The sequence below is a fragment of the Microcebus murinus genome, chromosome 14, assembly GCF_040939455.1.
Source record: "Microcebus murinus isolate Inina chromosome 14, M.murinus_Inina_mat1.0, whole genome shotgun sequence".
Lineage (NCBI taxonomy): Eukaryota > Metazoa > Chordata > Mammalia > Primates > Cheirogaleidae > Microcebus > Microcebus murinus.
The window spans coordinates 22,516,436-22,536,882 of record NC_134117.1 but is presented as its reverse complement, the minus strand read 5'-3'; the positions used below and the strand labels follow the sequence as shown (position 1 = coordinate 22,536,882).

At 39.3% G+C, this 20,447-nt stretch overlaps 1 protein-coding gene across 1 annotated transcript in view; it reads left to right on the top strand.

Moving 5' to 3' along the window:
- CFAP58 (cilia and flagella associated protein 58) overlaps window positions 1-20,447 on the top strand; it is a 91,235-nt gene that overhangs the window by 16,366 nt on the left and 54,422 nt on the right. Inside the window, exons 8-9 of the mRNA XM_012770738.2 lie at window positions 2,975-3,057; window positions 4,781-4,972. Of these exons, the coding sequence (XP_012626192.1) occupies window positions 2,975-3,057; window positions 4,781-4,972 (275 nt within the window). The remainder of the gene's footprint in view (window positions 1-2,974; window positions 3,058-4,780; window positions 4,973-20,447) is intronic.

The window sequence follows — 20,447 nt, the reverse complement described above, 5'->3', positions numbered from 1 at the left end:
AATTTAAGTGCCTTGGGGAGGTACAGAGGAATCAGGAGGCATACAAACTCTGGAGTCAGAGCTGCCCAGGGTTAAGCTCCTCCTTCAATTGCGTCTGTTTGTTGGGGGCTAGAATGAGCTAATACACTTAGAGCACTTGCAGACAGCGCCTGGCACACAGTAAGTGCTAATTAAGTGTCATCTATCATCATCCGGATATATTGCTGTTTTCTGAATAAGAATATAATTAAAAATACAGTGTGCTTGTGAAATTTGGTGAGGCAGAAACAGCTCTGGACTTGGAGATGAAGAAGCCGGGTGTGGATTCCGGCTCCACCGGCACATGTGAGGGAGGAACACCTGGGCCCCACCGGCCCCAGGCAGGCTGCTGTGAGTTATAAGTCATCACTCATTCACCAATGAATGTGAGAACATCCATAAAAGCACAAAAGCATACATTGTCCCATTAAAAGTGAGGTAAAATATAAATCTCTGGATAGAATTATTAGAACTATTTATCAAGTGCAGATATTTTTGCTTTTAAGAGACATAAGGAAATAGTCCTTTTATTGAGGTGCAGCTGCAGCTTATTTTGAAAGTTTCTCCATTCACCCACTCAACAAACTGAGTACACACTATGTGCAGGCACTGTGCTAGGCCTTGGGTGCAAGGAGGACTCTGCCCTCAGGATACCTACAGTCTAGAGCAAGTTTGCAGTCTGACGTCCTCGGTGACAGAGAGGGAGAAAAACGGAAGGACAAGAGCACATTTTGTAACTGGCTAAGTGACTGTCAAACACTCCCGTATTTAAATTTCTATGGTTTTGCTTGAGATAGTTCTAAGCTTTGAATTATTTTTTATCCATTCAACATTGAACCTAATTCTTCATCCTTAAATCATGTATACAAAAGTCATCATTATCTCTCTTCTGGTTATTTTATAGATATCATTAACATTGTTATTTCTTCTTAGGGCCTTTTTCCTTTTGATGTGCCCGATCACAGAATGGCATTGGGCATAACGGTTAGAAGCATGGGTCCTCCACATGTTGTGATTTTCCTACCACAAAACCCATGAAATGAACTAAAAAACTAGCAGAACTAACAAGAGAGTTCAATAGGGTGGCCAGATTATAAAATAAATGTACAGATATCAATAGCTTTTTTTTTAATGACCCCAAATCAGACTATATGATGGAAAAACCCCCTTTCAGAATAGCAACTAAAGTAACAAAATATCTATGAATAAAGTTATCAAGATATCTGCAAGACCCATATATAAAACAAGCTACAGGATACTATTGAGGGGTATAAAGGAAGACTTGAAAGATGGAATGATATATCAAGTTCTTGGATGGGAGAATTCATTAGGAAAAAGGTATAAATCTGTCCAAGTTAATCTATGCATTTAATTTTTCTAATAAAAAGTTCAATGAGTTATGTTGTATAGGATTCAGAAACTGATTCTAGAGTTCTTCCAGAAGAATAAACATATGACAATAGCTATAAAATTCTGGAAAAAATAAGTGATGACAGAACATTTGCCTTACCAGATGTTTAAATGTATTATAAAGCTTCAATAATTAATTAGTGTAGTGATGTTGTCTGAATAAATAGATCAATGGAAAAAATTGGAAAGGCCAGAAAAGATCCAAGATTATCATCTATGATAAGGTGTTTCATACTAATGTGCAGTATGGATTATTAAGAAAATGGTAGCATGACCATAAGCTACTTTTTTTTGGGAAAAAGGTTAACACTGAATGTTTAAACCATAAAGGCAAGATTGAGAGATTCAATGAAATTAAAAGTTAAAATTATCTGTGTAGCAAAAGACTCTATACATAAAGGCAAATTGGCCAAAAGGTTGTCAAAGTTTGTATCTTTATTCTATACAAGGGCTTTTAAAAATCCATGGAAAGGATAAACAATTTACAAAAAAAATTGGCAAAAGGAAAATGTGAGCAATTTAAAAAACAGAAATATAAATAAATGGTCATTAAACATGAAAAAGTCAGCTTCACTACTAATCAAAGAAATGAAAATTAAATACACATTGGTTTTTAAAAATCTATCAGATTGTCAAAGATCAAAAACAATGATAATATCCAGTGGTGGTTTGGGTATAGATTTAAATTGCTATTAATTTTCTAGAGAGAAATTTGGTAGTGGGTGAGAAATGTCTTAAAAAAATCCTCTTTGATCCAGGATTTCCTCTTCCAGATGAAAAATTGAATAAGAACTTTCACAGGATTATTGCTTACAACTACAAAAAAAAAAAAATTAGAAACAACCTAAATGTTAAAATGGTGGATTGGCTAAATAAGTTATGCATTTTCACACAGTGTAAAACCATGAAGTTAATAAAAATTCTTTTGTTGATATACATTTATAATCTATTAATAAAAAGGCATTTATTCTTTGTTAATTATAAAACCAATCTACAAAATAGTTTGTGTAGTCTGATTCCTTTTGGGGTATGTGTACATTTATAAGTAAACTTATATTTACTTATTTATGTGTTTATACTTATATACACACACATATATGGGGAAGAAGCCTGGGAAGAAACATATCAAAATACTAAGCAGATTCTCATTGATTTACCTTTTTTATCCTTTTGTTTATTTGTATCTCTAATTTCATTCTATATTTCCATTTGTATAATAAAAAAGTTTTTTTTATAAAAACAAGACCTTTTAAAAAAACCAAGTACACCCAGTTTCTAATCTCAGCCCTCTCTGTCACCTCTTGGCTTCAGACTTTTGGCAAATGGTTTAATCTCTCTAAGCCTCGGTTTCCATCTGTTTAGTGGGACAGGAAGGACCTACCTTACTGAGTCATAACAGAAATCACATAACACTCAATGAATAGTAGCTTTATAGCGACAGACAAACATGTAAAGCAGTTTTTTTTTTTTTTTTTATCTCTTTGGCTTTGGCAGATTCTAAGGTTGACTCTGCACTGACTGTTTTCCCCCCTCTGTTATTATGTAGAGGTGGAGGCTTCCAAAAAACAAGCAGAACTTGATAAGAAAGCAATGGATGAGCTTCTGCGAGAAAGGGACATACTAAACAAGGTGAGTTTGTTACAGTAGCACTGGGGAATAAATGTCTTTCTTTAGTGCTACGATATTTGCCTATAACCAGTCACACGGGAAAGAAAACTCTAAGGCAAACAAAAGTAGATTGGAATAAATAATAGTGCTTAATTTTCCTCTAAGCAGCTGCCTACAGTTTACCATCCACTGGCCATAAATTGAAACTGCATTATCACCTGTGAACACAAAAAGACTTTGGAGAATTAGCATATAAACCAGCAGGGGATTTCCGAGCAGCGTTTTGTGGATTCCATTTTCATTGCTGATGTGTTATTTGGCATCCTAAGCAGCTGAACAACATTTCTGAATTGAATATCTATAATCTACAACTCTTGCTAATCCAAAAATTACAAGCGAGCGCTAATTAGATTTTAACTCTGAAGTGTTAGGTATAAGAATGGCAGATTGGTGACATGAATCTTCTAAGCTTTTCTTCATCTTTTCAGAATTGTTATGGGTTTTTGTTTTTGTTCTAGGTCCTTTATCTCATCTTATCTTTGAGCTCAATGTGACTCAAAGCTGGGGGGGGGGGGAAGCTTGAAGGCAGAGACCTAGAGACTCCACATTAAATGTAGGAGGATTTTTTTCCTCCCCGCCTTCAGAAGATTCCATCCATTGACAGTCAGTTTAGGAGATTAACTACTTTCAAGTATTTAGGGTAATTTTCCTACAGGAAGGAAGAAGCCACAGGCCAGGTGTGGAGGGAGGAGCCTGCTTCTACTATAGACAGTCTGATGGCTTTTCGCCAAGACAGCTTTGTCTCATCAAAGTCGAAATGGCTTATATTTGTTCATTCTGACTTTCATTATTTTTTTAGGTTTCCCAGAATCGAACAAACATTAACAAAATAGACTATACTTTAGCCTAAAGTAGACTATTTAGAGAATCTCAGGAAATGGTAGGAGATTAAGTCATCACATGCTAAAATCTCTTTAAGAAAATCATTGACTTTAAAAAAAAATAATCCTGGGCGCTATTCCTTTATTCTATAAATTTATATATAAAAACAATAATATTGGGTTCAGATTTTTAAATTTATTTTTAACGCACATTTGATCCATTTATATTTTATAATACTGGTAAACAACCAACAGGTTTTCTACCACAATAAGAGACATAGCACAACAGTCATTTTATATTTATTTGTTTGATTTGATTCATGTCAATTTCTTCCTTTAGGGCAGGGTATGCTTTTTTTTTTCCTTTCCTGACCATTGTATTCTTAGTGCCTAGCACAGCATCCAACTCTGCGGACAGGCAATCAACTTTTATTGGTAATATATTCTTTCCCCATTGACTTGAAAGACCATCTTCATCCAAAGAATGAGTGACATAGTGTTGACCAGCAGCAACATGAATATATTTTGGTTCTTTCAGTGTCATGTTGAAGTGGCTTTATCTTTTACAGAATGGATGTTTAACCCAACACCTACCTGAAAATTCCAACTCCTAAAATGGGAGTAATGTAGTGCCCATTTCTTAGGAATGCCGTGGTTGCTAAGTGCATTTATATGTGCGTTTAAAGTGCCTTGTGCAAAGTTAACATAACAAGCTCTTAAATAAGCTTAGAGAATATGATTATTTTTGTTCATCTCAAAGACAAGTCATCTAATTATTTTAGGCATGAGTCAGGGAGTAAACTTTAGCTAGATATCCTCAAACATTATGAGTAATGTGACTGCTTTCTTGCCCTTATTTTTAGAATATGCTTAAGGCGATCAACGCGACCCAGAAGCAGATAGACCTGGTAAAGCTCCACGAACAAGCCAAGAGGAGCTTGGAGGAGGAAATCCAGAACTACAGGGAAGAGGCTCAGAAGCAGAGAAAGATCATCTTTCAACTGGAAAAGGAGCGCGATCGGTACATCAACGAAGCCAGTGACCTGACCCAAAAGGTAAGGCGCTCAGTGACGCTGTGGGCGGAGCACAGCACACTCTTTCCTCCGCATTTCCGATTGTCACACGCTGCTGCAAAGAGCAGTTATCCCCATTTCTGCTTGTGGTTTGCATGAGGATTTAAGAGGAATGATGCGGACGCAATACAAGCTGTTTCTCAGTTGGTCTTGGGCCAAATTGTGAAATGGACGAAGCATGTGCTTCACCTTCCAGGGCCTCCTTCCAACTTCTGGATTCTCCCTCTTCCTGCTGCCCTGCTGCGCAGCGTCCCCAGGTTGGTCTCACCAGGGCTGCTGGTGGCATCATCATCTCTCAACCCTTTATTCTCCTCCTCCCCATCTGTCACTGAAACTCTTGTCTCCTCAGAGCAAGGATTCCAACTGGTTGTTAGGAGAAGACAACCTAATCTAAGGACCCCAAATTAAGATGTAAGTGGCTACTGGCATCAGCTAGACACATCACATATTCAGAACATTTTTTTGCTTTAAAACTATTGTGAACAGAAAACCCTGCCACTAGTGGAAACCCACACACTGGGGAGCTGAGTTCTAGATGTCTAGTTCTTGTAATCTGCTTAATGGGGAGAAGGCTCAAGGACATGACTACAAGAGTGACTTAGGGATGTGGACTGTACTTTACCCAGCTGTCTCAGTGCATCGCCTGCATTCAGCGTGAGTGGTCAAACTAGAACTCTCCCTAGTGCATTTATAGATGGCACAGAACAGTGGTCGAGGGATGGGGTCGGGTGGTGGGGACTGGAGAAAAATTTTAGCTATGAGGCTGAGAAGAGAGTTTGGGAGAAAAGACTTATTTATTTATTTATATATTTTTTGTACCAGAGATAGAAGCATTTATTGCATATATTGCTTTTTTTTTGTAGCACATATATAGAAACATTTTTTTAAAATTTTTTTTTTTATTTGAGACAGAGTCTCGCTTAATTGCCCAGGCTAGAGTGAGTGCCGTGGTGTCAGCCTTGCTCACAGCAACCTCAAACTCCTGGGCTCAAGCAATCCTCCTGCCTCAACCTCCCCAGTAGCTGGGACTATAGGCATGTGCCACCATGCCCGGCTAATTTTTTCTATATATATCAGATGGCTAATTAATTTCTTTCTATTTATAGTAGAGACAGGGTCTCACTCTTGCTCAGGGTGGTTTTGAACTCCTGACCTCGAGCGATCCGCCCGCCTCGGCCTCCCAAAGTGCTGGGATTACAGGCGTGAGCCACCGCGCCCGGCCCTAGAAACATTTTTAAAAAGTGATTTTAACAACTTTCATCACTTAAAAAATGCAGCTTCTTTATCATTCATTATTAAAACTTCACATTCATGTTCAGTGGACAGATTTTGCATAGTTATTATTTTTTTAAAATTACTTACTAGGTGACATATTATAAAGTGGTACATGTTCCAAGCAACAGGTAAGCAACTTTGGAACACATGTCTTCTTATAGAAGAAAAATGCACCACTAACCTTTAGTTCCATAATGTAAGGATTATAGAGTTACCAGAAGGGGAAGAAGAAAACACTCAAGGGCTGGATAAGCTAATTGAAGATATAATAGAGGAAAATTTCCCAGGCTTTGCCAAAAATCTGGATATACAAGTTCAAGAAGCTCAAAGGACCCCTGGGAAAGTCAATGCAAACAGGAAGACATCATGACATGCAGTCATCAGACTGACCAAAATATCAACTAAAGAAGTCCTTCTATGAGCTGTAAGATGAAAGAAGCAAGTAACATACAAAGGAAAGCCAATCCGAATAACGCCAGACTTCTCTACTGAACCCTTACAAGCAAGGAGAGACTAGGGCCCCATTTTAACTCTTCTGAAAAGACTCATTTAATCACCCCATCCCCCACTCCCTGCCAGCAAATGTCTGCTAATGCAATGTAAGCCCTTTCTTTCATCCATGTCTTCAGTGAAATCCACAGTAAATTTTATGGTGTTGACCAATGCTCTTGCATACTTAAATTTGGTCTTGTTTCTTGGAGTGAAATCCCAAAGAAGATGACAAGGTGACAGCCAACAGTTTTTTTTTTTTTTTTTTTTTTGAGACAGAGTCTCACTCTGTTCCCTGGGCTAGAGTGCTGTGGTGTTAGCCTAGCTCACAGCAACCTCAAACTCCTGGGCTCAAGAGATCCTTCTGCCTCAGCCTCCCAAGTAGCTGGGACTACAGGCACATGCCACCACGCCTGGCTAATATTTTCTGTTTTTAGTAGAGACAGGATCTTGCTCTTGCTGGGGGGATGTAGGGGGGTCTGGAACTCCTGACCTCAAGTGATCCTCCTGCCTCAGCCTCCCAGAATGCTAGGATTATGGGTGTGAGCCACCATGCCCGCCAAAAGCCAACATTTTAATTGTACACATAAAGAAAGGGGGAAACGAGCTTTACTAACAGGAAATCAGCTTCTTCCCACTTAGACTAAATCCGTACCGAGCAGATGCTTACCAGGGGATTCTCACACCCCCGATTGGGAGCCACGGAGTGCAGCATATTCCCCTCCTGACTTAATCATCTTAGAAGCTCTGCTGATGGATTTACTGACTCTGAGAGGACGAGTTGTCAGGTCAAGCACTGGAATTCTCGACATTGTGCTAGCACATAAGCTTCTGTGTTCGTCTTCTTACACTGTAACAAATAACCTGCAAACCTCAGTGGTTTGCAGCAAGAAAGATCTATTTTTTGCTCACATTAATGGCCTTTGAGGGTCAGCTGCAGCCCCGCTTCATGTTCTTTTCACTCCAGGCAGACTCTTTTGGGATGCACCGGCCTCTTGACAAAGGGAAAAGAAGGGAAGACTGGGCCCTCTGAGCTCCTGCCGACAAGGGGAGGGCACGGGGCCTGTCCGCTCATATTCCACTGGCCAGAGCAAATCACATGGCCACACCTGACAATCTTGGGTGGGAATGTGGTCCTCCTAGGGGAAGAACCTTGTAGGGTGAGGCAGCAAATATATTTGAACATACGGTATCCTCTATTGCAGCCTCCTATTTCATCTTCCTGATAAGCAGGCTCTCTTCACTCCAGGCTGCCACCAGGCCACCGTCAGAGCAAACGTTTAAAAATTCTAATGTGGTTTTATTATTGTGCTGGTTTTATGAACCTCTGTCGCCTCTCAGCTCCTTGGGGCAGTGCTTTCTAACATTTTTCTCCACACAGCACAGGTAGAAAATGGCATATCAATGACACATGCAAGAAGGGGATGAAGCTGTTCAGGGCTGGAGGGGACTAACCCAGGGATGCCAGCTGCCCAGGTCCCACCCGCCCATCTGTGGGTAGAGTGCGTCAGTATTTTGGTACACACGCGTAACCTATGTGAGGCACAGAAGTTGGGACACTCTGACCTATAGGATAGAATCCAAGCTCTTTGTTCTCCCTGGAAAGTCCTTCCTCCCCTCCTCTGCATGGCAAACTCCTATTCATCCTTTAAGACCCGGCTCAAATGCTCAGACCAAGCCTCCTCTGACTCCCTTGGTGGAGCCAGGTGATTCCTACTTTATGGATTTGTTGACATCTCTGGAACGACACTTATCAACCTCTAGTGTAATTATTTATTTGCATACTGGTTTCCTCTACTTTACAGTGAGCTCTTGGGAACACGGACTTTATTCCACTCATTTCTTTATTTCCAACATCCTGGAGCATAGTCAGCACCAAAAAAGTATTTCTCAAACAGATAGATAGATGATGAGTGTAAAAAAACACAGCCACATATTTTAATATAAGATTGTATATTTTTCTCCACTTCTTTGTAAAGGAAAGATTCTGACACCAAGTTTTGCTCTTAACTGTTTTTCACAAGTTCTGATATTTAACTGCACAGGTTATATAATGTCACACCTAAATAATTTAAGCACAAGCTCTCAAAATATTACTTATCACTTACAATATTTCTATCTCTTTCTTAACCCTTGACAGCATATATCAGTTGCCATAGCAACGTGTGCCATCTCTGGACTTCTTATTAAGGACATGTTTGTCTTTTGCCCCTCACCATATACTTTTTTTCTTTACTGTCCAACATACACATGTGCACACACACACACACACACACACACACACACACACACACCCACACACACCCTCTACCTAATTCCCACAAACAAAAAGCTCCCTTTTGTACATTTTATTTATAGATCATTGAGGAATAACACCAAGGGCTGGGGAAGATGTCATAAAGTTGACATTTTTATCTACTTCTAAAGTAAGTATACATTATTCCAAGCTTATCCTTTTGATCCAGAATTTTCTTTTGTAAAAACTGAATCTAAGCAGAAAAAGAAAATTAAGAAATGCAAGGATTTTTATAAAAGAATATTCTTCAAAATATAATTTATATTCCTGAAAAATAGAAATCAGCCCAAATGTAAACTAAAAAGGTTAAATAAATTATGCTACATTTATTTGACACAATATTATGTAGCTGTTAAAAATCATGTGTTTGAAGACAAATGTAAAATTATTTGCACATATAATTTTGTTTGTGTGCATACTGAAAAGATTGGAGGCATACTTAATGGGGTGATCGAGAGGATTCAATGAGATAATATTTGTAAAATACAGCAATCTTTGGCACATTACGTAAATGATAAACAAATTTGTTGATAGATAGTCCAGTTTTTCCTCAGAGTGCCATTTGAATGTACCTATTCTCAACTTCTTGTTAAATGTCAGTAAGTTTCAGACATTGATGAAGTGTTTCATCAGCATAAACATTAAGGCTGACATGAAGCCTGATGTTAAAATATAAGAGAATGGATGAGAATTTTAAAGAGGTGAATTGGGAAAAACTTGGACCTCAACTCATGGTCCCTTCAATTTGCTTCACAGAAGAGACAACCTGAGAGGAGCTGGAAAGATGCTTGGGAACTCTCCCCCCATCTCCTACTGACTCAGGGTCTGGATCACCCAAGAACTGATTCGGTGTCTCTTTGTGTATTAGTCAGGGTTCTTCAGATGAACAGAACAAGTAAGGTATATACACATATAAAAGGAGATTTATTGTGAAGAATTGGCTCACATGATTATGGAGGCCTGGAAGTCCCACCATCTGCCAACTGCAAGCTGGACCCAGGAAAGCTGGTGTGTAATTCAGTCTGAGGACCAGGGCACACCTCCCTGTCCAAGGTCCAGGGAAGATGAGATGGGATGTCCCAGCTCAAGCAGGCAGGCAGGAAGGAAAAAGGGGATAATTCCTCCTTCCTCCACCTTTTGCTCTATTCAGGCCCTCAGTGGACTGGATGAATCCCCCCACCCTCCACCCACACATTGTGGGGGGCATCTGCTTTACTGACTCCACAGATTCACATGCTGATCTCATCTGGAAACACCCACACATCACACCCAGAAATAATGTTCAATCTGGACACCCCATGGTCAGTCAAGTAGACACATAAAATTAATCATCACATACCACTTTCCTACTAGTCAACTGTCTTTTGCCTCACTAGTCAGGAAAATATGACAAACCCAGGGAACAAATGAACAGGCAGTGGGGAAACTGGCCATGGCCCAGTGCATTCCGAGGAGTTTGGATGTGTGAAACTCCGAGGACTTTGGACGTGTGAAAGGGCAGACAGATTCGACCCAGGTAGTAGGGCATAGTAGCAATTATAGTTCTCCATCAGCTCCGAGTGCAAGGGGATTAGCATGAGGCTCCTTCAATATTGCTGAATGAAAGAACACAGAAGCTGGGAGGCGAACTGGGATTCTGCACATCACTGTGTTTGCAGCTATAAATTTGAAAGTACCCACCATCCTGGGGTACTAGGAGTTGGACTAGGGTAAACCCACCCACCTTAGTCGTGTTGCTTTTAGGTTGCAATAAATCCCACACTACTCAAGGATGAGTAAAGAGAAGAGCAACTTAGTGAATCCTGTGGGAAAGTATACCTTATAGCTAGAGAAAGAGATTGGCTTTCGGGAGTCCAGGGTAAAGGCCCAGCTCTGAAAATTCATCTTCAGCAAGATCTTTAGGTTGAACCCTCTGAAACAGCCATGTTTATAAATAAGGTTCAACCTAATAGAAGAAAATGCAAAGAAAAGGTTTGGCTTCCTTCAAAGAATGTAAACATGTAAAACTTGGAGCCAAGTTTTCTCTAAAGGGAAGAACGGTCTTTGTTTATCAAAATACCTTGATACTTGCATGGGTATGAAAGGTGAGGCCCCATGAACTACAGTGAAACAAAGTAATGTAAGAAAAGTAACAAGAATTGGGAAGGGGATGAGGTGGTGACGGGAAATGGGGAGGAGGGACAAGGATGAGGAGGAGGACAGACAGCATCAACATCAAGGCAGTAGGCTGGGCTCTTCTGGAAAAAATGAACAGTTGAGGAGTTCCCAGAGGGAGGAATGACAGAGAATTGTTGATATATTTGATTTTTTGTGCAGTGATGTCATCACAGCTCACTGCAGCCTCAAACTCCTGGGCTCAATCGATCCTCCTGCCTCAGCCTCCTGAGTAGCTAGGATTATAGATACATGCCACGATGACTGGCTAATTTTTAAAATTTTTTGTCGAGTTGGGGGTCTTACTATGTTGTCCAGGCTGGTCTTAAACTCCTGGGTGCAAGTGATCCTCCTGCCTTGGCCTCCCAAAGTCCTGGGATTACAAGGACCACCATTACAAGGGGCCACTGCACCTGGCCCCAATTTTGGGTTTAAGTTCTTGAAACCCCCACTGACAGTCTGCTACATCAACCCTGCAGTTGTGATTGCACTTTGTGGGGCTGGCATGGGGTGTGAGGTAACATGTCCTAGAAAAGGACAGTGTGCGCAAGAGACAAGATGCCACTGAGAATCCAGAGTGCTACGGCAACAGGAAACCAGAGCCACAGTGAGTAGGAGAAGTACAATCCCTCCAAGAATTCGCAGAGATTTCAGGAAGGATGTTGGGCTTCCTGGCACACAGAGTAGGGATTCTAGACTCCTTGTTGTTAAGGATAAGGTGACCCCAGTAGGATATAGGCTGTCATCTAGGTTATATTTAATAAGTCCAAGATGGCATTACCTCTAGGAAAAAGCAAAGATGAAATAAAAAGGAAGACGTGGATAAAATAAGAAACAGTTGTGAAGAAACTAAGAAACAAATCAACAAAACTCACACAAAGTGAAAGCAAACCGTAGCAGATTACAATCCACAATGAAGCCAGTAAAGAACAGAATTGATGTTGTGGGAAATGGAATCAGCGGAGTGCAAACTTGGAGAGTTCTCTTAGAAAGCAGAGAAAAACGTTTAAATATAATAATAATAATGATCAAAGAGCAGAGAAGAGATAAGAACAGAGAGTAGAAGCCACTACAGAGCATTGGTTTCTGGTGGTGGAACCAGGCTCCAGATCCAAGATGTCATGGGACAGTATTTTCTGGAGATGAAGAAAGAACTGTACATGCAGCCCGACCACGTGGCAGAGTCAGGGACAGGAGATTCTCATGCAGACCTGCCCTGGAGGAAAGTCTGTGTGTGTGTGTGTGTGTGTGTGTGTGTGTGTGTTAGCCACCATGGTAGAGAAAAGTAGTCTCTGAGAATCTAGGCAAGAAGAAAAAGCAGACACCCCATTGCCGATTCTTAATAGGAAAAAGAATAGAAGAAAATATATTAACGTATTAATTGTCGTTATCTCTGGGTCATAAGGATATGTATTATTTTAATTTTCCCCTTTTGTGCTTTTGTATTTTTCAAAACATTTTGTATTTTCAAAATACTCTAAAATGAGTATGTATGACTTTAGTATCCTGATTAAAAATAAATAAAGCAATATTAATATCGCCTTGCTCTTCCTTCAAGGACCAAATAAAATTCCACTCTTCCCAAGGAGCTTTGTTAAAAATAATCTCTAACTGCTCTGTCCATGGTTCCTGGCAGTTGAGAATCCCACATGAACTTACCTTTATTTGCACTTCTGTCTCATTCTACTCTCTGCTCCCTGGGGGCAGGTCTTCTTCAATTTTGAGTTCTTCACATTACTTGTTTACTAAATAGCTACTCACATATTTTTTTGAAAGAATGAGTGGAAAGTATAATTGGACATCTGAATTAACTAGTTGAAGACTCACTTTCAAGCATCCACATTAAATTCTTCTCTAATAGTATATTTACTTATCGCTATGGGTCTGCCCTCCCTTTAAACTCAGGTGAAATGTGTTGCCACAATGGAAGCTCTTACCTGAATTACTCTCAGCATTTTTAGCTGGCAATCACTTCTAGGCATGGTTTCTTCTTCCTTCTGGGCTGCAAAAACAGCATCAACATTTGCCTTCTGGTTCTTTCTGGCTTAGAGAAAGAAAGGTGAAATCTAAGATATTGAAAGTCTATGTTACATTTTATTAATTGAACTCGGTATTTGCAAATGAGAAAGAAGATCCACCCTGCTTTTTCTTTTTTTTTTGCCAGAACTAGATGGCTCAGAATCCCAAACCTTTTCTTACTTATGTGTTTTTCTTAGTAAACACTTGACATAATAATGCTGCATAATAAACAGCCACAAAATCTCAGTGGCATGCAAAATCAAGTATTTATTTTTACTCACACACCAGCAGTAAGGGTCAGCTGACCTAGGCTAGGCTTGCCTGGGCTTGGCTTTTGGGCTTGGGCCCAGTTGGCAACCACAAGTTTCTGATGGAGAAAGGAAGGGGAGCACAACTCCACCCACTAGTACATTTCATGTCTCTCTACTTGCCTAATGTTCTGATATCCCATTGGCTGTGGCAAGTCACATGGCCACATCCAACATCAACAGCATGGGAAATATACTCCTCCCATGAGGTTGTGGGACAAGGGAAGAGAGTGAATATTTGTTGAACCATAAGATAATCTACTCTAGGGGTTCACTACTTTTCATCTTCTAATTTTTCCTTTGATGCACTCTAAATTTTTTTTTGTTTGTTTGTTTTTTTAGAGACAGGGTCTTGCTCTATGGCTCAGGCTGGAGTGCAGGCATCAAACACAGCTCACTGCAAGCTCTAACTCCTGGGCTCAAATACTCCTCCTGCCTCAGCCTCCTGAGTTGCTGGGACCATAGGCATGTGCTACCATGCCTGGCTAATTTTCTTTTTGTAGAGATGGGGTCTTAGTATGTTGCCAAGGCTGGTCTCAAACTCCTGGTCTCAAGCAATCCTCCTCCCACCCTGGCCTCCCAAGGCACCAGGATTACAGGCATGAGCCATTGTGCCTGGGAACTCTAAATTTTTCTAGTCACATAAATTGAGAGGCAGAAGGAATGGCAACATAAGTTGTCCATCATATTTATTCCTGTCTGTACTTTTAAAAATTCTAGGTCCTTGGCCGGGCGCGGTGGCTCACGCCTGTAATCCTAGCTCTCTGGGAGGCCGAGGCGGGTGGATTGCTCGAGGTCAGGAGTTCGAAACCACCCTGAGCAAGAGCGAGACCCCGTCTCTACTATAAATAGAAAGAAATTAATTGGCCAACTAATACATATAGAAAAAAAAAAAAAAAGCCGGGCATGGTGGCACATGCCTGTAGTCCCAGCTACTTGGGAGGCTGAGGCAGGAGGATTGCTTGAGCCAGGAGTTTGAGGTTGCTGTGAGCTAGGCTGACGCCACGGCACTCACTCTAGCCTGGGCAACAAAGTGAGACTCTGTCTCAAAAAAAAAAAAAAAAAAAAAAAAATTCTAGGTCCTAGTTAGTTATTAAATATGCTGAACATTTTGCACATTATGCACTTAACCGCATTTTGAGACCCCTCCTTTTTCACTCCAAATATTAAACTTCTGGCAATTGCCTCTTAGACATTTTATGTGCCAAAAAGCATTCTTTTGCAATGAATTCCTACCAACAAATTTTTTTTAGCTCTTTGCTCATTTGCCTATAGCAGTGTTAAGCAAAGCTCTCTGGACAGAGGTTCCAAGAAATGAATAGTAATGTGCTTTCAAGGGCTTAGAAGCAAGCAGAGAAAGCAAAAAGTTGATTAAAGAAATATTGTCCACTAGATAGATATCTTCATAATGAAATAAAGCTCCTGTTTCTTTGATGTTAATTTGAATTTTATTCGGAGCATCTTTAATTGGGTAGAAGCCTGGAGAGAGGAATTAAGGACACACACACACAATTTATAAGCTTTTTTGTGTTATAATAAAAGAAGTGTACAGCATATCATTACTTTCCTGCAGAACAGTTTTTGATTCCTAGGAAAACCAAATTAATTTCTTTAAGTACTAGTATTATATAACATGACATCATGTAACCTATCATAATAATCTGTTCACATTTATTAAATAATCAAATTGCTAAGTGCTAGGTACTTATACGGTGGCACAAATATTCTCTCACTAAAACCTCATAATAACCCTCTGAGGCAGATAGTATTATATCCCCAATTCATAATAGAACATAAAGGTTATAAAAAAGAATAGAAACATAGATATGCCTCTCTAAATTTAAGATAGAGGATAAAATAAGAAAGCCAGAAAAATAGGGAGGACTCAACATTTCACGTGCCTGGGCACAGTTCATGTTTTTTATTTTCAGAGAGTGAGATTTTCAGTTTCGTTATGAAGGTAAAGGCATTGCCATCATTCAAACCATTGACATCGAGCCAGAAAAACTTATTTGAGAAGTTTATTGTACTGATATTTCATCAAATGTATGTTAAAGGGTTCCAAATTCAATGACCTACTTTCTTATCCTGCCCCAGTCTATGTGACGTTTTGGCCATGCTGCAGTTTTCCAGTATGCGTTATTGATTTTTTTAAATCTCACTCTTATTTCTATTGGCAGGTTTGTTTTAACAGAAAAAGAAAAGGTAGGAGTAGGTTATAAACCAGCACTGTACCCCCATCATGCACCGTGAGCACTTTCTGGGCTCCTCTGAAGCAGGCCTGGAAATGCTAGGCGCTCCGGTTCTCTGGCTGCAATAAAACTTTCTATGTTCCGATATGATTTATCTCGTGAATTGATTGGAGGTACCTGCGAATGTAATAAATCAATTAATCTCCAGCCCCACAGCTGGAGTCCCGTGTCTCTGAGATGCCACTTTTAACAGGGGACAGCGGCTTGCTGACAAGAGGTTTTGCTGCTACTTAACACTCCGTACGTTTTATGAATTTTCAGAATTTGAACTTCTGCGTGACATTCGTTTCAATGATTTCCATCAAAATAAATGCAGTCCCAACATTTACAAATAAATTGCTTTGTAAATTGTCTTTTCCCTCTGGTTTCAATACTTGTTATTTTTTCATTGTCATTTAACTTAAATTCCTTTGATCTTCCTGGTGTCATGATGGGTTCTTATGACTCCTAGCTTCACGATTCTGGGAGCAAGTGTCTGATTTTGTGCACTGTTATGTGCAGAAAGATGGACCATGCTAATCTAGTTAGATTCTCAAAAAAAAAAAAAAAGTCCTCAGCTTCATCCTTTCTCTGGAGCATTATTCTGTCTGTGCAAAGGATTATTCTTGTTATAACATTTCTCAAAGTGATTGAACAAACAATTTTTTTCTTTTCTCTGGTGTGCTGCTTGATATTCTGAATGCTGACGACGCTGTTCAAAGTATTTTCAATCTATTCATTTCACTGACCCCAGAGAGGGCGACGGCTTATTTATAGAAAGGCCAAGTGCTAGGCTAGGGGAGTGCTTTTTCTTTAATAAAAAAGCAAACAAAGAACAGATCCAGTGATGGGCATCTTATTTCAGTTTCATATTTATTCCTACCTTAGACATTTGAACTCCCGATGTTGATACCTTAAAAGGCGTTAAAAACTACTGATTTTAAAGAATTATAAAGATGTGGATCAAATAAATGATGGAAGAAGGATTGGTATTTTTTTCATTTCAGATCTACCCACATGTGTTTTTCCCAGGTCTTGTCTTTGATTTTCTTTTTTTTTTTTTTTTACATATATAAACACAAGTGTATTGTCTTTGATTTTCTAATCTTCCTCCTTCTAGGCCCTAACCACCATCCACACCATTCACCACTGAGTCTGTACATATTCTTACCTGGGGCCATTTTCTTTCCACTTGGTATCAAGTGTTTGATAACAGTTGGTAACAATAACAGTAAAACAATAGTAAAAACATATAAAAATACTGTGTACAATTATAATTGCACAAATTTTAAAAATTGGTTGAAACAGATAATTCTTTTGAAAATATATGCATCAGGGTTTGATTCAAGGAGAAGTAGAAATATTAGAAAGATCAATAACTATGGGAGCCACTGAAAAAGTTGAGAGGGAATTAGCTCCAACACTGACTGAGCACCCGATGAATTTAGAATTGAGTACCTTCAAACCTTTAAGAATCAGATAATTCTCATGTAGTTTTTTTGTGTATGAATTTAGAAAAAGTGTTGCTCATGCCCTTTGTATTATTTGGGGTAACACTGATAGGCATTGCTTTACTGATACAACTTGTGCCTTCTACAGTGGTCCCTAACCTTTTTGGCACCAGGAACCAGTTTCATGGAAGACAATTTTTCCACGGTGTTGGGGTGGGGTTGAGGGTAGGGGAGGTGGAGCTCAGGCAGTGATGTGAGTAATGGGGAGCAGCTGTAAATACAGATGAAGCTTCCCTTACCTGCCGCTCACCTCCTGCTGTGCAGCCCAGTCCCTAACAGGCTACGGACCTGGGGTTCGGGACCACAGCCATCTGCAGTGATAATGTACAAAGATTCCAGGCCTGGGAGAGATCCTAGGGTCCAAGGTGAACCCTTGGTTGGGTATAGTTGATTAAGAAGGAAGCAGCAGTTCTCACAAATTATGCAAATCTCTAGTATTAACTTCTTAGGTAACATGCATGGGTCTGTCCTCAGAAACTATCCATTAACCTTCCAGTCTTTGATTCTCCCATAACACCTTGTGCGTATCTCCGTTTACTTGTACACATTCCTTGAGTCTTCCTTCTATGAGTAGGTCACTCACTAGTGGTGAACTGGAAGGAAGGGAATGTGTACCCTCTTCTTTATGTCACTCATGTGCCTGCCATGGCTAGTTCCTCAGTACATATTCATTGAGTGAATGAATAAATGGGTGAGTGAATGAATGAGTGAACACAAAGGTACTCTGCTCACTTTATGAAAACTAACAGAAACCTTGATATTAAAATAGAACCAAAAAGAAAGCTGTAGCCCTAGATCACTTAGGAAAATGTATGCAGAATCCTAAATGAAATTCTAGCAAACCAAATTCAATGTACGTTAAAAGAATCATCCAGTATGACCAAAGCGGGTTTATCCTGAAACTGCAAGGATAGTTTTCTATTAAGAAAACTATTGCTGGCAGTGTGGAAATGTAAAGTGTTACAGCTATTTTGGAAGGCAATCTAGCAATACCTATTAAAGTTAAAAATATACATGTCTTTTGAGCCAGCTATTCCACTTCTGGGAATCCATCCCACAGAAATAAAAGTACAAGTACAGGAGAACACATGTACAAAAATGTTTATTGCAGCATGGCTCCAAGTGGCAAATAAAGTGGAAACAAAGTTAATGCCCTTCAGAGGGGAAGAGTTAAGTATATGATGGTACACCCACACTGTAGGTTATTATGCAGCCTTTAAAGAGAATGAATTAGAGCAATATCAGATGATTTCTACAAGGTGTTATTGAGTGATAAATAGCAAAGTGCATATAATAAGATCCCATTTGGCTAAAAATTCAAAACAAAACAAAAAACAAAGAACAAACATATCTCTGTATCTCTATATTACTAGTTGAATAACTTTGAGAATATTACTTCTTTTGACTTCAATTTCCTTCTTTGTAAAATTGGGTGATAATAGTATACATTTTAAAGGATTTTTGTGAAGATCAAAGGCGTTAATACATGTAAAATGCCAGGTATATATAAAGTACCTGATGAACATTAGCTATTATTATGTTTGTTGACTTGAGTAGAATATGCAGAACTCAAAGAAAAATATGGACAGGCACATACTGGATTGTTAACCTAGTTATGTTATGAGTAGATGAGGGAGTGATGTGGGATGAAGGGAGAAGGAAAGCCCAGTGAATAAGGAAAATAAATATATATTTCACATTTATGAATTTATTTTAAATTATGGCACATGGGACTATGTATAAAGAAATTAAAATGTTTTTTCACAATGAGTGAGATGTGCAACGTTTGGGGGATGGTCACGCTTGAAGCTCTGACTCGAGGGGGGAGGGGGGCATGGGCAATATACGTAACCTTAACATTTGTTACTCCCATAATATGCTGAAATAGAAAAAAAAAAGAAATTAAAATGTTTTTAAAAGGAAAAATTTATTACTAAGTGTATCAAATCAATTGATCGAATAAGAAAAAAATAGTACAAAATTACATATGTTGAAAGGCATTTACTAAATTTTACTAAAATTTACTAAAATTTAATCCTATTCCTCCTTAAATATCTATAAGAAAACTTTGAAAGGTGCTTTTAAAAAAAGATATAAAGGATAAATATTTTAAACAATAGCCATCAGTAGAACAGGGCTTCTCAAGGTGTATTTTCTGGAATAGTAATTCCACAAGTAGGAAAGAAGCGTCCTTGTACAATATTTGGGCACATGCTCACAAGTGGCCCACATCTGAATCATCGTGACTATTGTGATCACAAAGGTCTACGAGGTCCTTTTCCACCTTTAGGTTCTAGGTAAAATGTCACTTCCCCAGAGGAACCGTCCATGGCTGTGTACATCAAGTATCTGCCCTTCCCTCCCTGCTCTGTCACAACGCCGTGCCTACGTCCTTCAATTGTCATCATTAAAAAAGAAAACTCCACGACAACTCCATGAAACCTTTTTAAGTTTTTTTTGCTTTCCATGTTCTAGCTGTTATTTACACCATAGTTTCATTGCTGTAATCAGTTTTCTTCTCTAACATTTTTCTTCTTAAGAAATTTTTAAAGAAGTTTGTCCTTAAAAAAATCAATTTCTGTGGACATTGCCACTGAGAGTCAGGGTTACGTAATTCCTACTATATGGATTGCCTGTTCAGGGGTATTGACTGAAGGTGGAATTTCAGGCCTGGCTTTTTCATAGTTGCAAAAAGGAGGTGATCATTCTTGCATCCTGTCTTTCCTGGAAGTATATCATGCACAATAGAACACTTTTTTTTTTTTTTTTTTTGAGACAGGATCTCACTCTGTTGCTTGCCTTGGCTAGAGTGCAGTGGTGTCATCATAGCTTACTGCAACCTCAAACTTCTAGGCTCAATTGATCCTCCTTCCTCAGCCTCAGGAGCTGGGACTACAGATGCCAGCCTAATTTTTAAATTATTATTATTATTGTTATTATTTTTGTGGAGACTGGGTCTTGCTATGTTGTTCAGGCTGGTCTTGAACTTCTGGGCTCAAGTGATCCTCCTGCCTCGGCCTCTCAAAGTGTTAGGATTACAGGAGTGAGCCACAGCACCCGGTCTAGAATGCATTTTTTATGAAGTCCTTCGAGTTTCCCTGAGGGAGCGAGTTTGATGTTGGCAAGACAGCGTTATGATGGCTATCAGAGTTCAAAGGCCACTTTCCTGTCTTA